This window comes from Rhea americana, unplaced genomic scaffold, assembly GCF_003343005.1.
Source record: "Rhea americana isolate MKP2758 unplaced genomic scaffold, rheAme1 scaffold_71, whole genome shotgun sequence".
NCBI lineage: Eukaryota > Metazoa > Chordata > Aves > Rheiformes > Rheidae > Rhea > Rhea americana.
In genome coordinates, this window is record NW_028186879.1 from 2,242,815 (window position 1) to 2,259,757 (window position 16,943).

The 16,943-nt window shown below is 43.3% G+C and overlaps 1 protein-coding gene across 1 annotated transcript in view; it reads left to right on the top strand.

Annotated features, from left to right (window-relative positions):
- Positions 1-10,650, top strand: part of ATP8A2 (ATPase phospholipid transporting 8A2) — a 297,060-nt gene extending 286,410 nt beyond the window's left edge. Inside the window, exons 35-36 of the mRNA XM_085321829.1 lie at positions 2,195-2,286; positions 10,395-10,650. Of these exons, the coding sequence (XP_085177955.1) occupies positions 2,195-2,286; positions 10,395-10,492 (190 nt within the window). The 3' untranslated portion in view covers positions 10,493-10,650. The remainder of the gene's footprint in view (positions 1-2,194; positions 2,287-10,394) is intronic.
- The last annotated feature ends 6,293 nt before the right edge of the window (positions 10,651-16,943 follow it).

A 16,943-nucleotide genomic window follows, 5' to 3' on the forward strand; every position in this document is an offset into this window, starting at 1 on the left:
CCTTACAGATTCTATGATACTATGATAGATTCTGGAGCCTCTAGACTGTCTCTGACTCTAGAGACTCAGCTCTGTCAGCCTGTTCAAAGCTGGAGAAATCTCATGTACCGCTTTGTGCATGCCGTCCCTCATCCGCTGATCCTTCGCAGTATGTTCTTTCCATTCTTACGCCTGCTTTGCACTGTTGGAGGTTTCCCTGCCTGTGCATRTGGTTATCTTGCAACCAGCCAGTCTTTCTTATCAGCTGGATCTTCCAAGCTTCAGAACCTTCCATGCTGAAACTCTGCTTTTAGCGGAAACTTCTACTCCTTTCTTCTTCGAATGCATGTGGATCTAATGTTACAAGAGCTCTTGGAGATTCTCTTATGCTCACGGTTTGTATCTGTAGTTTTACTTCCAAATCTGTCATCAACTTGTGCTTTACATTGAGGAAATACCACTGACTGCAGACAGGAAAAACCTGGCATACCAGTTACAGGAGTAATTCTGCTGTGCCAGGAAAAAGAGAGGGAAAAACCCAAAGTGTCTGGAAATKGTGACAGTGATAAGGATTGTAACGAAGGGTGAACAGGCCATACAATTTCCTTGTTCAGATGGCCAGACTGGAGGCCGTAGAGGGAAAACAGAAGGGTTCCTGCCTTTCTTTCGTGAGCATCTCATTAGGCACTGCACGGGGGACTCTTGAGTCTGGATATTAACCTAATGGAATATTAAGTGAAACGTAAACCCACATAGATGGATTACATGCTAGTGGCAGCTCAGAGATTCTTATAGTGACTTTCTTGTTTGAGGTTAGCAAACTGCTTCGATGAAAGGGAGTTGCCAATTTAAAGCTGTTGTAAGCTTGTTGACAGCAGCAGCTGTGCTTACTGGGATTTCCATTTTGTATACCGAATATATGTGAACTTGTAATCTAACCCAAGATGAATATTGATATTCATATTTCAGATATGTATCCACATTTGCAGCATAAACCATGGAATTACTGCTTGTGAAAAAAGATGTGAAAAGACAGGCAGACTTTTGAAGATCAAACAGCCAGTGTAAAACGTGGTACAAATGGGGTCAAGAAATGGGGAAGAGCCGTAAAAGCACACAGATCTGTTGTATTCCTTGTCTCCATCCCAGTATTAGGAACAAGTGTGAGATTAAAAAAAAATAAGAGTGTGAGAGGAAAAACACCCAATTCCATAGTAACTTTCAACTAAAATATATAGGATGTATTTCATAATATTCTGATATCCATAATTCTGATATTCATATATATTCTGATACCCAGTTCAGCAAAATTTGAGCATCTGTGTTAGACTTCTATGCCTAGTTAAGTGCCTTGACACCTTGATCCTAGACATCATTTGCCTACTCTGGGCATAAAGTTCTCAAAGCAGTGAGTGGTGTAGTGGGGTTTTTTGCCCCCCCCTTTTTTTTTCTTTTTGTTAAGACTCAGGGTAGGCAGTAGCTGTAATGATTTATACATGTGTGTTAAATCTAGTCAGTTTTCTCTTTTTCAAGTGATTGAAAAGAATATTGTATCTTTCACCTTACATTTGTATTTTCACTTTCTGTACATTTAATAATTTCAAAATTTCAAAATGAAGTAAACAAGCCAAAAAAGAGTTCTAACTAAAACCTGAGTAGAATATGGGGTTTGGGTTTTTTTGGTTTTGTTTTTTCCAATATAGATGGAAATGAGAGTATTCTGTAGAAAAGAAAATCAGTGATCGGTGTCACTTTTGGTTCTTTCAGGTCATTTTGCAGGTGCGATAAAAACCTTTTACCATGCGCTAAGCAAAAGTACACTGCTCTCCAAGACWGCTTGTGGGTGTCATGATTTGTGTGCATAACACTAAAAAGAAATCTCCTTTTTTTATGATCTATATCTCTCGATATCGAATTTGTAACAAATCATGTCAAAGGCCCAGAGACAACACCATCATGATGGTAGTGATATCAGAGGTAAATCAACTAAATATGTGCTTAGACAAATGGCCTTAAAAAGGAGTGATTTTCATTATTATAGAGTGGTCTTGAGTGTGTGCAGTTTAAAGACTGATGAGATTCTTTTTTATGCTACAACCATTGTAACAAATACCGACAACGCCAAAGCTGCCAAGTACTTTAAATATAGTTGACTTTTATCTTGAAATTATCTGCCTACTCACTGATACATATATTTCTTTCTTTCCTCCCTCAGCGTGAACGAACGTGATCATTTGTTAAAAAGGCTTGGCAGGAAAACTCCTCCAAGCCTTTTCCGAGCTCATTCTGTCCAGCAAAGTGTATCACGTAAGTAATGGGTCATGGATGCATGTGTGTTTCACAGCAGTCAGTCCCAGATGAGTGAAGCGAAGGGTGATTATTTTTTAATTAAATTGTAGGTAGAGATAATCTAGTGCAGAGGGTGAGCTGCCAACCAACAGACATGCATTTGGAAGTGGAATTAGTGTATTTGGCCCTAGGCAAGTGGAGCTCAAATGTGGATAATTCCCTAGGATCCAATCAACAGGCCCAAATGACAAAATCCCAATACACAAATTCTCTAAATGTAAAATTCTGATATTACTGTGTTCTTGAGAATATCAAAAACTCTGCAGGATAAAATAAATGTTGTGATAGAGTCTTGCTTAAATAGAAGTGGTTCCTTTTTGTAAAGTCTTATTAGCTGTGGTTTTGAGAATACAGTAGTATTTCAGTGATGCAATTTGTGTTTTATATGCTTCTCATGAAACAAGCTGTGGCATGCAGAACTGTTTCACTCATCTCCCTCTTTTTGTCCTCTGATGGGAGAAGAGATGCAACCTCACACCTTGCTACCTGTACTATTTAGAATAAATTGCTTTCTTTGCTGGTGTTGAGATCATCCATTTATTCCTCCTCAGAGAGGAGTGTGTGACAGGCCTGCATCTGCTGCACCTGTGTGTGTTGTCAGAGCTTCCAGTGTTAAAAATAATGTAAGAAAGACCCCTGTAGGCCAGATGCACTAAAGGACTAGGATGCGTCGGGGGAGCAGGGAGTCCAGTCACCCGGTCAGGTGATGAAGTGCAGTCTTTCTTGTGGCCAGGCAGTTGGTCAAAATATGCTCATCTTACTTAAGAAAATAGCCCCCTGCGTGCTGTGCTGCTGCTCACGGGGCAAGGGGCAGGCACTCAGGATTTGGGGTTTGTATCCTCCTTGCAATGAGAAATGACATTTATGTCTAGGAATCCCAGGAAGCTAATTGGAGTCAAACCTCATCTGCTGACTGCAACCTCTTCTTTAGCAGGCTCTTGTGGCCCAGGCCATGGAGGTGGGGATAGGATGTGAGCACTCAAATGCCAGAGTATGCCTGTATTCCAGGCAGGATTTGACCAGGACAGGAGGGAGGGTCCTGGATCTGCTGGATSTTGTCCCCTGCAGAAGGACAGCAGGTGCCCTCAGTGCTGAGGCCAGAGCAGMCGGGGGCTGTTGCTGCCCAAGGGATGTGAGACCTTCTGCCATCAGCCTGCTGCTCCGGGCTCAGGGCAGCCCGGGGCCATGGGCTTCCTCCAGGATTTACCCCTCGTGTCAAGGAGCTGGGGATGCTGCCTGCGGCTCTCCTCTGGGCCCACAGACACACCCTTTGAGGAAACGCTAGAGGAGATGATTGGCAGAATAAATCCATGCAATACATAAATGGATTGTCAAGGAAATCTGCTGTAGAGACTTAGCACAGTGCAGAAAGGAGATATGCTGGTGGTAACTGGTCAGACTTGGTCTGCGTTTTGAGTTTTGTAGAACACTTCATTGAGCTTCTAATAGGTGAATGGTTAACGGGAAAGCAAAATGAGATATCAAATAAAGCCTAATTTGGATAACCAGCCCCCTATAAATGCAAATGATTAAGTGCTAAATGAGTCAACCTAGTCAGGACAGGTTACATTCAGCTGTCTGTTTTTCACATGAATGTAAAGTTTTATTRTGAAGCTACTAGGACTGAAAAGGCTTTTTATGTCATATCCATGATTCTTTAAAACTTCTGTCATCTCTTGTCAAATGTTTYTTTCAAAAGTTGCATAGCTGCTATATGCACAAGGCCATGTGAAATCCTGGGAACRTATGTGCTGTTTTCACAACCCTAAATTGTACAACTGTTTACTAAATGCTGGAAAGCTTCAAAGCAAAGAATTGATGAATAGGGCAGTAGCCTTGACATGCTGGGCCAGTATCTTAAATCACACTACATGCACTCTGTTTGAAGTCTTGAACTGTTCATGTGTTTTCACCAGGCTCCAAGTTCCCAGCCTGTGRAGGCCACTTCTTCCAAAAATTGCTCATGGGACTTCAGCTCAGAATCTGACACTTGCACATAAAGCAGGAGACGGGTTTGTTTAGGTAGAGCTGGCAAGGGCTTAGGCAAATCAATTGCTCTGACCACAGCAAAGAAGGAAAATATGCTTCAGCTTCCTCGCACAGATTGTAAAGTAAATCTCAAATCACTACTGCATCTTTATTTTACTTTTGAAAACTGTTTCGTACTTAGTGGTGAAGAAACAATACCTTAAATTCCCTTTTGTTTTCAATCACATGGAAATGAGGCAAATACTAGAAAAATCACATAAGTTGTTTCTGGGCTGCTGCTAATGGTGTGGAGGGCAAAAAAAAAAAAGAAAAAAAAGAAAAAAAAAAGATGGCTTAAGGCAAGACTGTGCAGTCCTTTACTGCAAGATAGGCACTTTATCTGCTTGTTTCCTTAGCTGTCTGCTGGGGAGTCGTCTCCTATCCAAAAGCATAAGCGCAGCATTCACCTTAGGGCAGGATGCAGGGCTGCTGTGCTCACATTAAAAGCTGTGCTCTGGCAGATCTAGCCCCCAGACTCCCCAAAGGGAGGCGCACAGCCACACKGCCGGTGCTGTGCCTGCTGTACACCAACACCAGCCAGTATCAGTTGTTCCATGTTGTTCTCCAAGTAGTGGAACTGGCTCAGAGTAGCTGCCTAGGAGACTAGGTCATGCCCATCTGGAAGAGACCTCTTAAGTGCACTCTTAAGCATGTTCGACCTTTTGTGGTTGATTTTCTTGCTCTGGCTTTGTTTCTGTGTCCTGCATCATGGAGAACTACCAGAAACATATAGCAAATTTATCTACAAACTATACCGTCAAAGCTCATGCTGTTCCTTCCCATCCGTATAAAATCTGAGAAGATCTATTTAAAATTCAGGAAGGAAAAAAAACCCTATCTGGAGAAGTCCCTGTTAGATGGTACTGCCTTGAGGCTTTTAGTGACAGAGTTTTATACAGGTAAGAAGCTCATGTGCTGATATCTCAGTGACATCTTGTAGGCAGCAGCAGTGGCACTCACCTTTAAAACTTGGTGTGGATCCTGTTGGAGGTACCCATGAGAAATCATGGATTCTCCATTCCCATCTGCTTTTTAAAGCCCCTGAAGAGCAAGCAGGAAGGGCCACCAGGTTGCTTTCTCAGGCGTTCATTTGGGCCATTGCTCCAGGAAAGGAGCAGTCTTAGTATGACTCATAAATGCTCTTAGTCTCAAAAGATTTGCTGGCAATGAGGTTTTCCCCAGGGAGCTCTCCAAGGCTTCATCCATTTTAGTGCCTCTACTTGCTCTGAGCCTATGAAAGTACAACTGTCCTGTTGAGTTCAGTGCCAGGGCTTAGGAGCACTCTCTTGACCTAGTAGCATCTGCCTCCAATGAGCCCTATGGATAGAGAAAAGCTGTTGTTCCCTCTCCTTCAGCATGACTGATCTCTCTCACCTGTGCCCCCAGAGCAGCAGGATGAGGACACTGATGTTCCCCCCGACCCTTACTCAGGTACCCTCCACCCTGGCTGTCCATGTGGAAAGTCCCCAGTGAGCCCTGTAGTGCCTTCCCTCTTGTAATTCAGAATATCTCCTGTCACTGGCTAGTTGTGATTTGTCCAAGTGTGTTCTTAAAAACAGAGCTGAGCACTCCTGAAACGTGGAGGGCTGTGCCTGAATGAGGATTACCGCGCTTGGCCCGGATTTCCTATGCTAGCAAAGAAAATCCCTCTTCCTTTGACGGGGTGTGGTGACTGCATGGAGTAAATCTGAACACAGAGTGTGCTTTGCACCTTATTAATCAATGGAGAAAAAGCACCTGTCATGTGAGGTTCGTTTCACAGTATGGGGGCTGGCGAATAATAAATAATAATAATGTSTTCATGCTGAGGGCTCTAATCCCACCATTTATTCTCCACTAGCAGACATCTTCTTCCTCTCGCTTTTCTCCTGGTGCATTCTGATTTGAAAAACAACAGGGTAGCTCTCAGAGATGCCTTTTAAACTCCATTTCCTTTTATACTGGATGTATTTGAAATAATATGTATTTGATACTTTTTSAAAAACAACTAGATATTTGTTGACTGTCAAGATGAGTTGCAATCTTTTAAAATCATTTTTTTTTAAGAACAAGAAGTAGGAATAATTAGTTTAGAAGGGATGCTGTAGCATCTGGCTCCATGTTTTCTACGTGCAAACACTAGTAGTTTAGTTTCTGGGAAGACAGTTATGGGACCATTTGTCAGGAATTTCTCTTGGGTCCTTTAGAAAACACAGGCATAGTTTATCAGCAGAGGAGTGAATGATTTCTGTAAGTATTAGTCAAAATGTCCAAGACAAAGCAGCTCTCAGTTTCCCAGGACAAGCTGAAGAGAGGGTTCCCTGAGAAGGCRTGCTGAGTTAGCATTTTCTGTTTAATTGGTAAATATGAGCTATGACATCTCATCAACTCTTCTTCAAAAGTATGCAGAACCAAACTTTTGGCCTGAGAGAGAATTTGGCTGGCCGAGCAATATTCTAACATTGATTTTTATTTTGTCAGAGGTATTTTGAGATTTAAGAAGCCCTTCCCCCAAAAAAACAAGTGATAAAAAAATATCCCCCTCTACATCCTCCAAAAATGTCACTTTAGTGGATTTGTTTTTCAGGGTGTTTTTTCTAGAGGTAAACGACATCCTGGTAAAATGCATGTTGTACTTGGGATTATACTAAACTATAATACTACTGCACTTGTGAAATAGTAAAATGTTTGTTAGAGAGGCTTAACAGGAAGGAGGGAACCAGGTCTGGAACTAACAGACTTCCAGTGAGAACTGGCCTCCCTGGTGCTCGTTGGGCTTAAACAGGCCATGGAGACTGTCAGCTCGGCTGTCTCAGGTGAGAGTGCGAGGAGTAGGTGGCCTCTAGAGTAAATCTCTGCAGCACCTAGCGTTGCGCACAGTCCTGCCCAGAGTGGATTTCCTGGAGCAGAGAGAGCCCTCTGGACCCTCTGTGGTCCTGATCTCGCAAGCTGTGGAGATTGCGCAGTGTCCTTTGCATGCTCAGGACGTACGTACATAGACCATTTCTCTAATCCAGGATTGGATTGACCAGAATAGTCATTGCAGGGAACAGAGAAAAGTTCTGTTAGCTTAGAAACCTAATGGGAGGCTAGATTCTGATCTACTAATAGAATATCAAAGCTTAAAAAAAAAAAAAAAAAAAAAAAGGTGCTTTTAAAATTCAATAGGTTGCCTGATAGTATCTGGTACCAGTGAAACCTTAGATTTGACGAGAATGTGAATCTGTCCCTAACACATGAGCTGTGCTGTCAGATATTCAAAAGTCTTCCTTATTTAGCTGCCTTAGTTGAAAGGCTGCGACTACAAAGGCTCTTCCTTCCGCAGCAGCCGGGAGCAGGTTGTCCCCAGAAAGCCCCAAAGAAGTGCTCCTTCGTGGGCTGCTGCAGCGCCGCACCAYAACGAGTGCCTTGTTCCCCGCGCGGGGCAGTAGCGGTGGTCTTAAAACCAGAGCTGGGGGAAAGGCTCGAACTTCCAAACAGTTTTCTAGTCACTGGTGGATGGAAGCTTTCACTGGTTTTGGATGGGGTCTGAGAATAGTGGAAAGGCAGAGCTGCTTGGGGAGCACGGGCACGACTCGAGCACTTTCTGATTGACCGAGGCAGTCAGCTGCCTGAACAGCTTGAAGCTCAATCAAAAAAAAAAAATAGTATGAAATCACCTTCTGCAGTGAGATCAACAAAAAAAAGTTAAATAAATGGCCAAACGTTGAGCTTTGACTGAATGGAGAGAATATGCAAGTGCTGGGGTCACAGCCTTTCCCATGATGTATGCACAGCACCCTGGTGGAGGCTTTGTCAGGATGGATCAAGGACACTTGGGTGTAGGAATACCACTGGTCCTCTTAAGGCAGCAAAAATTTGCAGCCCAACAGGCTTTCTACTGGTGCGAGARTTAAACACAGGTTTCTTTGATTGCATTTTGCACTGACTTTGTGGAAGGACTGGGCTGACTAGCTGTTTATAGGCTTGTGCTAACACTGGAAATAAGCCGGTAATGGAAAGAGAGCTAGGGCTGACGGACTTTGGTTGCACGATAAGTACTGATTTTGCAGTAGTTAGGCTAGCTGAAGAGTCTACTGTGCTGAGTGACATGATCGGACATGTAAATATAGCAAAGCCRTCTTGATGCAGGCCGGGTGATGGGCACTGCCTTCGGTCCTTTGGGGCCTAAGCAGAAGATTCTTTCCATTGAGATTTTTGCCAAAAAAATTAACAGTATGCTGGCACTTAGAGTGGAACAAACCCACTGAGGGGATTTGTTTAAGTGTGAATCCACTCTATTCTAACTTAAAGCCTATTTTTGTAATAGGCATATTTCCTTTGTAATTATCCAGTATGCATATATTTTTTACAAAAGAGAATTTGAATTTTGTGAATATATTTTGTGAACCTTCAGCTAGAGGCAGCAAAAAACAACCTGTACATCTATAGTAGTGTGTGTATTAGCATGAAATGCTCAGGGAGAATAAAAAGGGATGTTGGGCTTAGTCATGTAATCAAATCGGGGTTCCTGTGATCCTGCAATCACCTCACTAGGGAGATGTGCCTGGAGTTAGTTCTGGATGATGTCTTTCTGTTTGAATATTCTCCATCTACTGGCAGAGGTTTCCTCCACAGTTCAGTGGAGATTTAATGGACCAAGTTCGACAGAGACCTCACCTGCACCCACTCCCTGGCCTGTCTTCCCYTCCACCTTAAGAGGGTGATCAGTCCCATGTGCTGTTCTACTGCAGGGTCCCCCCCTGTGTCAGCCCTATCTCACCTTGGTACCTGATCTGAAGGAAAAAAAAAATAAATAAACTTGAGACTGTTAAGGGAGGACATCTGAAAGGCAATTGCAAGGTCTCTGGATAGTCCTTGGACTTCTGTATTGCCTTATCAGATGCTCTGTCCTTCAGCCTGGGTAGACCTGGGATAGGATTTCGGAAGTCACAAATTCCCACTTCCAGAGCTGCACTGAGGGAGATGGCGACTTTCCCAGATATGAGCTGTGGTATCGTTCCTGGGTTCCTCCAAGCCGAAATCACATGTGCTAACTCTTGGCTGGCTTTCTTAGTGCGAAGCCTTATCTGGTTCTSTATGTACTATGACTTTCCTATTTCTCCATATTTTATGACTATCTTAATCTCCCTGTCTTCCTCTTTTGCCTTGTGATTGCCCATTTTCAGTGAAAATCACTGTTCCCTTGTGTCACGGAGACTGCTGTCCTTTGCTTTAGTTTGCCATTCAACAATCTTTGCAGGGTCATGTCTGGTTTACATATTGTTTGGTGTTTCCCTACACTGGCCCTTCAGCTGTTGAGATTGCTTTATCAGTAATTTGTTTTCCAGATGACGTCAGACCCATCGCTTGGCTTGTCCATGTAATTTAGAAGAAGAGTGTGTCTGATTTCCTTTAATTTGAAAAATTTCAGGGAAGGTCAGAGGATCGTGTTAGCCAACAAGACAGATTTGTGCAAAATAGAGACTTACCTCCAGAGTATGYTGGTGTTTGTTCTATTCAAGGCATGGGAAGATAGCTAGAATCGAGAGTTCCTTGGTGTGAGTTGCCAGATGCTACCTGGAAATTTATGCAAAAAAAAAAAAATCTTGGATGATGGTACAAGGAAGATGCGACTCAGATGGCAGTTGTGGTCTAGACATTTTTGGGTTCCTCCAGGGAACCTGCAGATCTCATCAAACAGACTATAGAGGAGTCGAGCAAAAATGCAAGTCTCTACTAATCTGTTTTTTTAAAGATCCTCTGCCCCTCCAGGAGCTAAGTTGGTGTCCAAGTCCTTCTGTAGGGTTTTGGTCGGGGTAACTCTGGGAAGTGTTGCCTGTGTACACAACACCAGCCAGAGGAGGGGAGCAGTAAGACAGAACTGGCAGCGCACCATCCTTTCTGTGCCACGTGGGCGATGTCACGCACAGCTCTAAATGCTGGAAGCAGGTCATAGCGATGAAGATGATTATTGCAGTTTTGGTCACGTAGCTTCAGCAATGCCTAAAACTGTTTCTAAAAGCAGGCTGCACCCTTGAGCTGAAGCCTAGTGATTTTTTTTTCCTTTGCTTTTTCAGATGGGTATGCATTTTCTCAAGAAGAACACGGTGTTGTTTCCCAGTCGGAAGTTGTTCGATCTTATGATACAACCAAAAGGAGACCAGAAGTGCAATAACATGATTCTTTCTTTGATTGGTGGTGGGAATAATGGGATTTGGATCAATGCGTCCACTGATAACACATCCGTGACTAAGGTTGGCAGCAGCAGCCAGAACACTGGAGAACTCATTTCTGTGGCCTTAGCCAACAAGTTTCTATATTCTCCCTGCGAACCTTGAGTACATATAGGGATGGGGAGGGGAGGGGGAAAAGCATTGTTTGAATTCAGTTGCAAAGCTCTGCCTAAACTTTTGTTTATATTGTTATGAAGCATTTGACTGTGCTATGTGAGGTGTGAAATTAAAAACACTCTTTTACCACTATTTAAAACATCAGCATAAGGTTGTTCTGGGAGAAAAGTAGAAAATTTATGTTCCATGATAAATCAACCTTCACTTAATTGGAACGGGGTGCTGAGATTTCCTGTTTTGTTACACGCAGACTAAGTGCACACGGCTGCATGCAAACCTTATTCTCCCTAATGTTCACTGTTTATGAGATTTGACTGAAATTTTCAACAATTTGGTGTGAAACTCTTGCAGTGAAAACACAATCTGTAGCAAAGAATGCTTGTTTGCCTTCTCATGATAGAATAACATGATAGCAATGAATTATATAGAATATTTCTTGTCCTCTTACAGGATTTATTATGGCTCTATCTTAGCTTTCTAAAAACAAGCTAATAGCTTATTCTCAAAGTGAGGATGTGGAACTTGGACGATTGGCAGAGCAGCTGTGTGGATTGCATGGCTGCCTGCACAAAGATGATATGAAGTAGGTGCCCCTGTTCTGGTAACCCTGCAGGTTGCATTTGAATGTGCACTTCAAATTTGGCCWGGGATTTCCCTCCCTTATCCAATTCCCCTTTTAACAATACAACAAAATAGTAAGAACTTAAAAGGCCAGAGGTATTCTGCTGTAAAGAGATCTCCAGCAGCTGGGGTGGGGGTAGTGCAAAGGAACCAGTCCGGTCTTTTGGAGCTGGTCAAAGAAAAATGTTTCTTCAGTATTGCTCACCACCTCCTTCACTGCACACATTTTCCTTTCCAAACATCTGAAAAGCTTGTGCCTTTATCTCCTCTGCTGTAAGAGCTAAAGTGAATGAATGGGGGAGAAGTTTAGTTTGACTTTCATGTATGAGGGGATAAAAGCTCCACGGGAAGAGGAGGAGAGATCAGGAAGSATCCTCAACTCAGTGTAGGGATGAATGCTGAGGAATTACTACTGGAAGAGAATAGGGCCAGAAATATGCTCCTTCTCCTTGCAAAGCTTGAACAAGACCTCGTTCACTGGCACTGCAGGAAAGCTACGCTGTATAGAAACACTTTAAGGATATCTGGTCCAGAGGAAGGTCCTGGTCCATCCRTACAGTGCATTGCCACAGCTACATTAGCTGTTTACCACAGTTAGGAACAAGCTTGCAAAAGAAAGTTAGGAAGGGTGGATGCACGTGTGTGTACATACACACACATACACATGGTCTATGTGAAGAGAAGAGCTTCAGTTTGTTCAGCCAAACAGTCCCTTTTCTAGACCTGATCCATCAGCAGGTTTCCTGATGCACTCCAATTCTCGAGCTCTGGAAGGAAGGCTGATTTCACTGACTCCCTCTGTGAATGGGACGAGCGTGCTGCTGCATATATTGGAACTATGAAGGAAAAAAATAAAACTGGGGCATAAGTTAAAGCTGAAAGAGCTCATAGAAAGCCTATGCTGCATTTCAGACAAGTTCTGTTAATTTTGATCGCCAAATCACGTTTCAGAGTAGCATAAAGTAAGTATTGCTGTGTTTTAGCCAGATTTGTGGTTAATGTATATGCTACATRTGTGCATTTAAAAAGTTGGCACTGTTTTTTGCCCTATTGCCTGTCATCCAAAACTTTTATTGATTTTTAAATATATCCGAAAGCAATTTGAATATGAATATTTATGCTCAGCAAGGAAAAGAAAGTCACCAGTTTGGCCCACTGGCTTAATACTTTTGAAGGATTATGAGTAAATGCAGGCACGCAAGCGCCACAGTGCAATTCCCAGAGCCACCTCGGGGGCCTCGAGTCCATGTCTATATTAGAAACAAAGTTTTCTCTTCCGCAGCACCAGGCACCAGGGTTGTTCTTGGGTTGGGCTGATGGCACAGAGGGAAAAGCCATCACCCCCTTTCTGCAGCGCTAATGAGATAATTATGCAATAAGGGAAGCTTGCAAGTAATTTTGCCATAGGCTTGAATGTCAAGGGGCCAAGTGTGTGTGTGTGTACATGTGTGTGTGTTTTCTGGAAGATTAATTGTGAATAAAGGCAGGAATACTGGGAGGAGAGAATAAATGAGAGGAGGCTAAGCCTGATCTCGAGCACTTTTAAATCTTTGTGATGATCTAACTGGTTAAACGTTTCCTTTTATTTAGAAAAAAGTCTATTTAGGAAATGTATGGGGCATGTGTGATCTCAAAACTGCTATTTCTTCCTTTTGTAACCCCACAAGTGAAATTAACTTCCTGCTGAGACAAAGCGAGATCAATTTAGTCTTTGTACTCTAAGCCACACACTACATGCTGACGAGTAAACAGTTCAGAGGCTTTACATGAGAATGCTGGAAAAAAACTTTTAAGAAACCTCGAAGTAATGAAGAAGGGCAAATAAATGTGTTAAGCAGAGGATTGAAAGGATGCTGGAGTCTTTTCCATTCTTAATTTAGTGCAACAAAGTTTTACGTGACATAATGAGAAGCTGGGGAGGAGCAGCTGTCATCTAGCGTGATTTATTTTATTAGTGCAGACCACGGGCTGTATCATTCTGACCTCGCTCTAAGTTGAGGTCAGTGTGTGTCACAAACACAAACTCTCCCTAGAGTGAGTCGGGGCTTAGGTTGAGGTGCGTGTGTTGGATGTCAGCTCAATGGAAATTGCACATGGGGTTTGTCACATGGCTATACAGTATGTGACACTGGGGCTAGCAGGTCAGACTTTATCTTCACTGTAAGGCCTTAATCTCTCTCTGGGTTAATCCTGTAGAGCCCACCCAGGTCAAGACCTGGCATTCTTCTGGTTCTTTGGAGTCATTACAGGAATTAATCTATTGTCATAGGCTCTAGCCTGGCTGGTGGAGTTCCTCGTCTTTGTGAACAACGATTAGGTGTGCTCCAGGATTGTGTTAGCAAACGGAGAAGGGCAGCTGTTCTGTATGAACAAAATTCCTTTTCACTAACACAAATGCACATAGCAGTAAGAGCAACCCTTGAAAGCACTATGTGAAAGTGTTATCAACCAGACAGAGTATCAGAGCAGAYGGGATGGACGATTTCTGCCTGACCATCCACGTTAACCACCTAGGATTGGTCAGAAAAGGGATTCTCTAACAGCTCTCTGCACTGACTAACTTGGTGGCTTTTTTTTCTTTTTTTCCCCCTCTTTTTTGAGTTTTCAGAAAGTGGTGATTTTCCTGAGTTAAACTTGGATCTTGTTGCTCCTTTTTGTAAAAGTGCAATTGCTGTTTGTATAGAAGCTATTATTCCTCTAATGATTACCTACTAAGAAATCCAAGGCAGTGAGCAGGAATCTAAGCTGAACACCACTGAGAAGTCTATTGACATTCCCTTTTCCCYGACAGGGCTTCAGGTCTTCCTGTAAGGAGCTAACATGCAAAGTCGGTAATAACTTGTCAAGGAGAACTGGTGAATAACAGTGAAGGTATCTGAGATGAACTGAGATGCTAATGTATCTAAAAATGTGTGTGGAGTTAACAKGAACTGTGTGGGCTGTAAATAAAGATAACAGTCAGGACTCACTAATCTGCACTTCACTAGACCACACGCTTCTTAGTGCACGCCAAAAATGTGCAGTCCCTTTCACTGTCTCAGCCAACAGCTAATAGCAGATGCTRCAGGGAAGTTTCCTGTTAGGAAGATTACATTATTTTTACGGCATCTACTCAAGTGTTTTTGCTGGGAGACAAYCAATGCTCTTAAATAATAGGGAGCTCAGGTGGACCAGAAGTGAAATGCAGGTCACTGCCAGTGGGCAGTGGTCAAACTAGGTGCAAGTTGGTACTCTGTGGACAATTCCCACAAGGGTTGTGAAGGCTTTGGAGARGAGCATGGGCCTTAGGTTCTCCCAGCCCTGCAGGCTGATTTTTTTGCCCTTTTGGTCTAACTCATTTAAATCTGCTGTTTTGCATTGCCTTCAGTCATCAGTGCAGGCTAATGATGCCTTATTTACATTCTCCCTTAGTTTTATAAATAATGACTTAATTTCATGTTTAAATGCTCTGAGGACTCTACTGCTGCCGTTTTTTGCCTYGGAGCTCGAGTTTGAAGTGGGGCAGCCGTTGAGTGGGTGTTCACCCTCAAGAAACACTTTGGTTTTGTCAGATTKCTCCCTAATTTTAAGGCACTGTGGATATTTTACCCTGAGTTGAGATCATCACACAGCATCAATGTCTTCAACTTCAGCTAATTTGCAGAGTGAGCTCTTCATCTCTTGTTGACCTGAAGAATATGCAGTGATGATATGAGACACCTAATGGACTGGAGGAGGATTTGGCTGTGTCTATGCTCTCTCTGATGTGTCTGATTTCGGGAGAGCTCTGGGACCAGTTTGCTTCTGAAACTTGACACTGACCATGCATATTGCTCAGTCTCCAGGCAAACAGGGTCAGGACTTAGCTACAAGTCCTTCTGCCCTTCCAGGAGGGACTCTCATACTCACCTCTGATGGGAGGTCTGCCTCTGCTGCAGGTCAGCAACATCTCAAGGATGGTAGGCACTGAGCAGATGCAGATCCTCCACCCCTACCTTGTACCTGCAGGTGCCCTCCGTCATGATCTTGGGGCTCTGCTGCAGGGAGGTGCAGGCACAGCCAAAGTGCTTATTAAATAAGGGGTGTTTTTGAATTCACATCTAGATAATATCCTTAGTCATAGCTAGTAATTGTCACGGCAGATAGTTGAATGAGATACTTAAGAGATGAGGAAGACTCAGCAGGTTACAACTATGATAACTGGACTTGCAAACAGCCCACTGGACAGGCCCTGCATGAGTAACTTTCACTTGCCAAGTGAGCGGACTGGCAGTGACACATTTATTTAGCATGTTGCTTATCTGCAGCAACATGACTTCACCTCCAAGACCCTCTCTATGGGAGMTCTGTCACAAGTCTGTCTCTGAAGGGCAACTTTCCAACCAGGCTCAGCGAGGGGCAGCCCTGCAGAGCTGCCCATCCTGTAATGCGATGGTGTGGTTGCCTGTGTCTCTTAGGCCATGATCAGTTGGACTCTCCCAGCAGCAGCAGAGGTAGAGCAACCTGCTCCAGACACAGAGCCCCTGCTGCTTTGAAAGAGACCTTTTATCGCTACCCAAATTGGGCCTTTGACATGACCTGAGTTTTTGGATGTGCTATACAGAGAGGAAGAGTGGTTGCTAGAGCTCAACCTTGCCAGTGCTGATCTTTCTGGGTTGACTGCAAGCAATTCCAGTTGGGATAGAGTAAAATATATGCTTACATATTTTCTGAATCGTATGTGAAAGGCTTAATGCTTTGCTTGGTGAAACTATAGGCATTGACTAGTTTCTTCTTAGAGCTTTCCTTTTCTTTGTGGGGTTGAGTCAGGTTTTCTCAGTTTGACTGCACAATTACACAGCTCTGCTGCTATTTGATTTTTACTATTCTCATAATATTGTTCATAATGACCTCTCAGAACTGTATAGCTTTAGCAGGGTAAGAGCTCAGGTCCTTTTACCTGAAAATGTCATTATCTTCCAAACACCAGAAAAGCTTCCACTACACTTAAATGCCTGTGACCAGAGCTGCTTACCTGGAGAAGGCTGCAGAACAGGTCAGCACAATAGATGGTCGATAAAAGAAATCCAATGGGAGCAAAGTATAACATCCTATACTTTTTATCTAGCAGCAAGATTAATGGAGGCTTTCAGCCTTGTTTGCAAGTGAAAATCAGAAGGTGTCTTGCACTGCTTGGCCACATAAATGACTCCCAAAAGTGATTGCTTCTCAGTGACCTGCAGAAAGCCCAGACAACCTGGGCTGGTTTATCTTGGCRCTGGAATGTGCTCTTGGATGGGCTGTCTGGAAGGGTGAGTGGACTAAGAAGTGAACTAGCTTGGCAGATACGACTGCTTTTGGTAGAAGAGAGGGAGGGGAGGGACTCCTCTGTCTTCCCTGAAGAGTTGCGATAAARCTTTCTCTTCTGGTTCCTTCCTGCAATTCTAAGAAGGGAGGAAGAGAGCTGGATTGTGAGTTTGTGAAGCTTTGTTATCTCCTGAAGCAGAGCCTTTTCTGGCGCCAAGCTGAGTCCCGTCTTCTGAGAGAGGGAACATTTGCCTACCAGCAGTCTCCACAGCTTGATGTCACTAGGCACCATGCTTAACATACATACCCCAGATCCTGCTCTTGCTTCTTTCTGATACCCAAATGCTGCCATTTTGTGGGTTACAGCAGGCCACTAGATTGTTCTCTGGC